The 9,206-nt window shown below is 36.2% G+C and overlaps 1 protein-coding gene across 3 annotated transcripts in view; it reads left to right on the top strand.

The window, feature by feature from the left end:
• Positions 1 to 9,206, top strand: part of ttyh1 (tweety family member 1) — a 29,505-nt gene that overhangs the window by 7,702 nt on the left and 12,597 nt on the right. For all 3 annotated transcript variants that reach the window (XM_016549550.1, XM_016549551.1, XM_016549552.1), the window contains exons 2-5: positions 770 to 939; positions 5,630 to 5,859; positions 7,980 to 8,091; positions 8,590 to 8,930. In XM_016549550.1, the coding sequence (XP_016405036.1) occupies positions 805 to 939; positions 5,630 to 5,859; positions 7,980 to 8,091; positions 8,590 to 8,930 (818 nt within the window). In that variant the 5' untranslated portion in view covers positions 770 to 804. The remainder of the gene's footprint in view (positions 1 to 769; positions 940 to 5,629; positions 5,860 to 7,979; positions 8,092 to 8,589; positions 8,931 to 9,206) is intronic.

A 9,206-nucleotide genomic window follows, 5' to 3' on the forward strand; every position in this document is an offset into this window, starting at 1 on the left:
CATAGACAGCAAGGGTACTACCACGATCAACGTCCAGAAACGTAGCAAGGAAATAATCCATGTGACATCAGGGGTTCAACCGTGATTTTACAAAGCTACGAGAATACTTTTTGTGCACAAAAGAAAAAAAATTACGACTTTATTCAACAATTCGTCTCCTGCGCTCCTCCTCGTTATTTCTTTTCTTTTCTTTTGTGCTATTCTCGTAGCTTTGTAAAATTACGGTTGAACCCCTGATGTCACATGGATTATTTTACCGATCTCCTTGCTACGTTTCTGGATCTTGATTGTGTAAGGACCCTTGCTGTCTATGGGAGGGTCAGAGAGCTCTCAGATTCCATCAAAAATATCTTAATTTGTGTTCCGAAGATGAACGGAGGTCTTACGGGTTTGGAACGACATGAGGGTGAGTAATTAATGACAGAATTTTCATTTTTGGGTGAACTATCCCTTTAATGCTTATTGGTTCAAACAACCGTGATGTTGCGTTCTTTTCTAAAATACTTGATTTTTTTATATCTGATGTGATTGTATATTTAAATTATGAATATTCCCCAACACTACGTCAGTGCGATCTCTGTGTGAGATATGTGATTGTTGTCATATACATAAAAAAAAAACATTCAAAAATACCTGTTTGTATTAAAGTAAAAATGGATTAATAATATGCCTTTCGAATGAAATTAAATAGCAAGAACTTTGGGTGTCTTCTTGAGTATCCAATCTTGGTGTGTTCTCTTTATAATTACATGTTTCTCAATCATTTCAGATACTTGAGAAAGACAGAGGTGGTTTACAGCAGTCATGGCAGCCATAGCAACTGTCCCCAACTACACCCCATCGCTATGGGTACGGTTATGCCATGCCATTCCTCGCCTGGACTTGACCCTGCAGACCCGAAACAGCATGTTCACTCCAGACCGCTGGGAGTACCAGCAGGTAACCCTCTCTCTCATTCCCGCTCACTTGTCCCCTGCCCTCTCCTTGTTTCTCACTTTCAGAAACAATTATCAGTCAGCCAAGTCAGTCATTATAAAATGATATTATGATAATCAAGCATTATTTAATGATAGAACTTTAGTAATTAAAATTAAAACTTGATAACCAGGTGCGCTCATCATTTGGATCGATGCTCTCTATTTTCTCTCCTTTGTGTGCACCCTCTCATTTTGTCTAAATTATATCTCATATATGCAGTATAGTGAATGAACAGTCAGAAATGCATTTTTTCTTGCTGTCAGAAATATCTTTTACATTGACTTGCACAATATACTCTAATTCACAGCACTCTTATTGCTGTAACACAGACTCTTGGACTAAACTGGAGTGTTATAGTCAAAACCATTAAAAGCACTTTTCCGTCTGCAGTTTAAAGATGTATTGACTCAAAATTTAGTTTGTTTCTCACATTCTCTAATGTTCAGTAGATAAAGAACCTTTCTGATTGACTTGCAGTATCAGAGACTGAAAGCACGATGGACTGATGTAAAAATGATAACTCCATTATGGCAGATACATTTACTTACATAAGTGTGTTTCCACATCAGTAAGATATTGATAAAAGATATGGCTATAAATGTCCAGCACATTAGGACAGGAACTATGATGCAGTGACTGTGGCTTAAATCAGGGTACATTTCCATTTTTGTTCAGAAAGCATTAAATATATAAAATATTAATAAATATGTAATTATATTTTATATACTATAATGTTAGTTCTGGTCATCAAATTTGTTTGTATCATGCTTGTCCACGATTGTACGTCCCAGAAAGGCTCTTAGTCTAAGGAGGAGATATTTCAGTGTCAGGTTATGTAGGTAACATTATTATGCCAGTTAGGTGGTGACAAGTAATACCGATTAATTCAGGAACTAAACAAGTCTTGATGCAACCCTTTATGCACACCTTGGCAATAGAATTGCCATTGGCTAGTAAATTTTTTTGTTTACTCGCCAGACTGATATACTATTAAAGATTATTAAATATTTTGTATTAATTGATTTTGTTCATTTAAAAATATCTAAACAACCCTCTACGCACAACTTGGCAATAGAATAGAAGCTTATGTTTGTAAAATGGCACAGCTTTTTAAATATCTGAAAGTACACTTTTAATATCAGTCAGCCAAGTCAGTCATTATAAAATGATATTATGATAATCAAGCATTATTTAATGATAGAACTTTAGTAATTAAAATTAAAACTTGGTAACCATGTATGAATGCATATTTGTCATTTTAACTGAACTTAGCACTGGTAGTGAATCTTAAGATATTGTTGGTCATTCAGTGTTTCTGTAAAAAAAAGAGGGAAAAATCTAACAATAGTACTGATAAGATAATTATAATACTATGACTTCTACTACTAATAACAATATAAAATGCACTAAGGATTAATGAGCTGCTGGGTTCATGAATATTAATCACGTTGTCTGTGTTTGCTTGAACTGATTTGCTGAAATCAAAACAGGGACGATAATAGGTGAGCGCCAGCCAGTGAGTTTGCCGTTTGCGCATTAGTTCCACCCACTACCGGAGAAACCGGCAGTATCTTGTTGTTCTTAAAAGCTGAATTATTCCAAATGAACTCTGTTATTTTGACAGGAGAATATAAAAAAGAATATCGTTTACATGTAGCGCGTCAATTCTACATGGTATGTAAGACTCTCTCGCTCGCTCTCTCTCTCTTTCTTTGCATGTGTGTGAGAAACAGTGCTCTCAGCAAAGCGATGGCAAGTCATGTGCCTTTACTCTAGAGCTTATGGTACGTCAAATACAGGTGCGCTGCGCATCCATTGAGATGAACTGAAAAAATAGCACAGATTGCTTGACTGAGAGTGAAACTCTGAAATTTATACTTAGCCTCCAGCTCACACACTGGCGAGTAAAATCTAAGAAATTATTAGCCAATGGCCAATGTCAGACATCATTTAGTCACCCAGAGTGAAGATTTAGTCGCATGTGCCAGTGATTTACTCGCATTGTAGAGGGTTGTTATGAATGAGTCATTGAATTGTTCACTCAATTGATTTGTTCAAAACACTGAATTATTCCACATTCAGGAATGAAAGTTCTGTGTGTTGTACTGTGACTTTGTTTGGAATTTTCGTTGACAGAGAAAAAAAACACACAATGTAACTGGCAATATTGTGTCTAAAATACTAAATATTAACTATGTGTTCTTTAAACTTCTGTATAAAAGCCATCTCCTTCTCAGAAACAGTCCAAACCATCATTGCTAGTTCTAACGTGACATGAGCATAACTAGTAATAAGAACATATCTGTTTTAGACACATCTTAGACACATCTTCACTATATAAATATATTTTAATTAATCATCAAAAGATCAAATAGAAACAGGAATGACATGCCCATTGATGCAAGTAATTTCTCCTATCCCAACTTAATTATTCAGACTTACAGAGACAACGATAAGTCTCACCTAAATAGCAGGTTGATTTTCCATAAAAAAAGGTGCAAACAATGCATATGTGGCGCTATCAAAACATCACAACCAGCCCGACAGTGCAACATCAACTAATATGTTTGCTATATGTTTGTCTGACCAATAAAGGGCAAACCTGTTTATAAACAGTAATTATAGAGTGCAACAGTGCCCACCCACTTTTTCAGTGGCCTTGGTTCAAGAAGTATTTTTCCCATTCTTCTGCCCATAGGAATGTTTTTTTTTTTTTTTTAAAGTCTATTAAAGAGTTATAGACCATTAAAATAAAAGTTTGTATTTGTAATGCTGTGATTCACCTCAGAGATGCTTGAAGCATTTGGAACAAAAAAGGTACAAGACTGTGTACTTAACATCTTTAATGAAGGAATTCCGCATTACAAAGACTTAAGGCTATTGATTTAGAATATTTTATTATAAGTATGTGAGTTTAGAAAAAATGTAGTTTACTTTTATTACAAAATAACAAGATGTACACAAATATTAGTAGTTTACAAGTGTAGGGAGACTGGCTCGATATCTTTTGGAGTGCTTCATGGAAGTGGCCAATCACTGCAGAGCTCCTTTAGCACCAGTTGTTTGCCACCATTCTGATTGGTGGATATTTCTCTGCAGGATCATGGTTAGTGCATTTCTTCAGCAGGAATTGCACTGTAAAACATGATTGTTTTAAATTAAGATAAAATAACTTCAGATGTCATTGATAAACAATCTCTTCACTGGTAGATCTGTCTTCTTAATTAACGTTAAAAGTCAATGCCTCTATGGAGAAAATGAATGGGATTTTTACTTCTGGAATCCGACTGTTGCACTGTATTTTGTTCAATTCCATTTGATGATGCCAGCAGAGGAATTAAACAGCCGTTGTGAGGTTACTCTTAGAAAAAGAAATAGCTTCACCACAAATTGATAAAGTTGGAAGAGACAAAGCCAGATTATGCTGGATGCCTGAATGGGTTTACAGGATAAGACACAGATGATAAGAGAAAGATGTGCTAAATAACAGACTGTGAGAGAGGAAGAGAGGAGAAACGAGAGAGTGAAATCCTCGTGGATATTAGTGGGAATTGGGAAGGGGAAATCAACGAAGAGGAGAGGGAGCAAGAGATGAAAAACAAGAGCAAAAATCAGAGGGAAAAGCAGTGAATGTATTTAAGTAGGTCACAGATTATTAATAGAGATCCAGTGGCGTGGATAAAAAGAAAGAAAGGGGGGGATGAGTGAGCGGAAGAGAAAGCATAGAGAAAAACCATGGGGAAAAGAGAATGAGAGAGTGGGGAGAGAGTGATGGAGAGAGAAACTGAGGAAGATGGATTGGGATCAGATTGAAGATGTACAGTATATGAAACCTGAATGCACAATATGTGTTTGAATCCAACGGAAACCTTTAATTAGGCCTCCTCTTTCTCTCTCTTTGAGTGGAGCATCCATGCTGTATTAGCCAATCAGATTAAAGAGACATCCTCCATCTTACAGTGGGTACGGAAAGTATTCAGACCCCCTTAAATTTTTCACTCTTTGTTATATTGCAGCCATTTGCTAATGCTTTCTATACAATACATGCATGTGCTTGAATGGTATGCAGCTATGCAGTGTATATTCTGTGCTCATTTTTACAATGAAAACAATTTGTTGTAGGATATTCTTTGAAATAATTTTAACTATAAATTCCCATATGCAAATGTAATTTCCTAGGGCTGTCATTGCATTTTGCCCATGTTGAGTAACCGGCAAAATACCGGCAATATCATATATGTCATATATTGTCATATATTACATTTCTGTTTGGGTTGCTGTTAAATTTGACAAATAATTACAAAGAAACTGCAAGTAACACACTGAATTGAACATGAAATTTTGAAGTAGAAAGACTGAAATAGTGTTTTCTTGTAAAACTCTTTGTATTATTTACAGCTTTGAAAAAATTTTTTTTACCGTGTACCTAAAATTAAAAAAGTAATTCATTTTTAATGAGTTTAATGATGATCAGATTCAATACTTGATTTCAAATCAATTGCTAATTTTTTAGACCAATGACATCATCTAAAAACTGATGTTATGTGCTCGGCCGACTAATATTCAGTAAAATTTCTATGTAATAATAATGAAGTCTTGAGTGCTTGGATGTCTTTTCTTCTTACTCATTTTCCATCTTCTCTTTCCACAGACTCTCCTGGTCCTCTCCAGCTTCTCCGCCATTGCTCTCGTCCTCTCATTACTTGTCGTTCTCTTCTTCCTCATCCACTACTGCTGCTGCCGTCGTGGTGAGGGGGGCCGGGATGCAGAGGAAGAAGAGGAAGATGATGATGCCAGCGGTGGCCATGGATACAGTGGCAGAAAGGGGCGGGGCATCTGCTGTGTCACATGGGTATCGGTTGCAGCCGTCACCTTGTGTTGGTAATGCCTCTTAATGACAGTAATTTTCAGATGCCAGTGATTACTATCTGTTGAGCAGATGTTCTTAATTCAAAATACAAAAACACACCTTTCATGATTTTGCATTTGTAAAGCTTTTATGTTTCGCCCTTCTGGCACTATAATCATACAATGCGAAAATTATATTTATATTTAAAATTTATATTTTTTGAGTAAAGGTGTGGTCACTGTAGACTATAATATTTATATAGTAATACAGTAGATTATAATATTTCTACTGAGAAAACTTTTAAAAGTTTAGAAAATGTTTATGAAAAACAGGTCTTATGCATCTTATTACAAATGTTTTTAATATTTATTTAAAAAGAAATTATTATTATGAAATATATTTAAAAACAAAGAAATGTATAATAATTTGCCAAAGTTTAGTGTGACCACATATTGAAAGCGATCAACAATAGCTGACCGTTTTAGAACAATAGAGTCCTTTTAGAAAATCCACTGAAAGTCATTTTCCTTAATAGAAAATAATTCTCCATAATTTTTGTGTGTATTGTTATAGTTTTATGTGCAACCACTGAACTTTGATGACGTCATCTGTGTCTTGTTTATGACTTCTTCAGTGATCAAGCAATTTGCATCATTTAGAGAGCAAATTACATTTATCACCTGAGATCATCCATTTAGTTCCTGTGAGAAAGTACTATTGAGAGAAAAAGAAAAATGTTCCCAACTGTATTTAGCTCGCACCATGTTGTGCTTTCACACATATGAGTGCAGAATCAGAAAACTGTTCAGGGTTTCTCTTATTAGCAGTAACCTTAAACCCATATCTGTCTAAGCTAAACAGTAGCTTTTTTCCACTTCTAGACTAGCATTATAAAGATATCATGCTTTGTTCTAAATAAAGCTCTGTTTCATTTGCACATTTGCAAGGGATGGTTTCCTTCAATTATGTTCTCTCAGTGCACATATATTGCAGAACACCAACCCATTTAATATATTCAGGGCTATGAATATGAAAGCCAATGCTTTTTCATGCCTCATTGATCTGAACGATCAGCACGATATATTAATGTTCTTGGTGTCACACATAAATTGTTTGTGTAAATTAGCATTGTTTTATGAGAACTGGTTTGGTTTGCTCGGTGCGTGATGCAACCATTCTAATGCAGCACGTGTTCCGCCTGCAGGCCCGCCCCCATGACATCACCCCCTTCCCATCCACGTTGACCTCTTTTTCTGAAGGATTCAAAAGCTAGACACTGATTTGCAGATGACTGCATATAGGCATGTGCACACCTTTGCTGCTTGCGACTATAATTTCTGTGTAAAACACGTAAACACACATTTCTGCTTTCTTTGGCCTAATCTGGGTCAAACAGTTAGTGAGAGATTGAGATTTGCTATATTTGGCAGGTTGGAAAGGATTGGACAAGCATCTGGCCCAAGCATTAATCTGAATATTTGAATGTGAAATAGATATGTAAATGAGTGGATTTTCAGTGTTGATGATTTGGATTCTTTGTATACTATATAAGAAATGTATACTTTTATTCAGCAAGGACTTATTAAATTGATCAAATGTGACAGTAAAGAGATTTAAATATTGTTACAAAAGATTTAGTAAATGCTGCTCTTTTGAATTTTTTCTTTAACAAAGAATCCTGAAAAAAATGTTTCCCTAAGCTTTTTTCAACATTGTTTATAATAAGAAATGATTCTTCAGCTGCAAATCAGAATATTAGAATGATTTCTGAAGGAGCATGTGACACTGAAGACTGGAGTAATGATGCTGAAAATACAGCTTTGCATCACATGAATAAATTATATTTTAAAATATATTAAAATAGAAAACAGTTTTTTAAAAATTGTATATTATTTCTCTACTGTTTTTACTATATTTTTCATCAAATAAATGCAGCCATGTTGAGCATAAGAGACTTCTTTCAAAAGTATTAAAAAGTACCGATCCCCAAACTTTAATGAATAAATGTAAATGTACATTAACTAGCTTAAATATGTCTCATTTTGTTTTCCTCTCTCCCTTTTTCATTCCCTGTTTATGTTCTCTCTCCTCCCTCTCACTGTTTCTTTGTCATCTCTCCTCGTTTCCTTGTTCATATTTCTGGTTTTTGTAGTGTTGCCATAGGCATCGGTTTCTACGGCAACAGTGAGGCGAACGATGGGATGTATCAGTTGACCTCATCCTTGCTCACTGCCAATTACACACTGGCTTCCATCGATCTTCTGGTGAGAACTGAAATGCACACACACACACGCTCATACATTCACAAAAGCTTATTCCATCAATCTCCTTAAGCACCAGAGGACAAAAAGAAATACAGGATGTTCAGAAAACACACTAAATGGTTTCATTACACTGTGATTGCAAGTAAGCGATCGGGGGAATTCAGATGTGTGTGTTTGAGAGTGAGAGAGTGTTTGAAAGTTAGATAAAATCCTCTCTGGGTATTGATTTAGCTGGTTGCTCATATGGTCAGTCAATGAATGCATGTCAATCTGATTAATGACCTACTTCTACTGTACTCTTAAGACCCTCTCCCTTCATTACAGCTTTTTCCATTCAATTCCATTGTCCTTTTTATCTCCCACATATCTTTTCCACTACTCTTTTCTTTTGTTTTCCAAGCTAGACTGTTCATATGTCAGATCTGGATACAAATGCATTGGGTTCATGCCATTCAAAGCAAAGTATTCCAGCATAATCATCTCCTCTCGCAAACCCAGGTTTCAGACACCGTGGCCGGGCTGCAGCAGTCTGTCTCAGGGCCCTTGACCTCCATGGAGGAAGTGTTCGGCGGACATAAGCCAGCACTCGTGCCCACACGCTCCTGCAGGCGTCTGTCAGAGCGGGTCGTGTCTCTCCTCTCCAATCTGACACTGGGAAGAGGTCTGATCCCCATCGCGGATGGATTTTACAGGGCGAATGGAAGTGAAAGCATAGTGGGAGCGCTCACCCCAGCACCTCCTTCTGTAGCCCCCACTCTCAGTCCGTCCGCCAACAGCATTCCTGCACCCTTCTCCCCTGGCTGGGCTGCAAACACACTCATGGTGAATGAAGACTACAGGTGAGGAGTAGTGTTGTTTTTGGCGGCCTGTTTTAATTTTAGTTTTAGTCTAGTCTTTGTGTGAAACTGTCATTTTAGTTTTTATTAGTTTTAGTCACGTTCATACTCTTTAGTCTAGTCAAGTTTTAGTCAACTAAAAGTCTGAGCATTTTAGTCTAGTTTTAGTCGACGAAAACTGATGACATTTAGTCTAGTTTTAGTCAATGAAAATTGTATTTTAGTTATCTTATTATATTATTGTTACCTTATAGACTCAAGAATACATCCATTCCAGAC

This window comes from Sinocyclocheilus rhinocerous, unplaced genomic scaffold, assembly GCF_001515625.1.
Source record: "Sinocyclocheilus rhinocerous isolate Xijiao unplaced genomic scaffold, SAMN03320098_v1.1 scaffold4662, whole genome shotgun sequence".
Classification (NCBI taxonomy): domain Eukaryota; kingdom Metazoa; phylum Chordata; class Actinopteri; order Cypriniformes; family Cyprinidae; genus Sinocyclocheilus; species Sinocyclocheilus rhinocerous.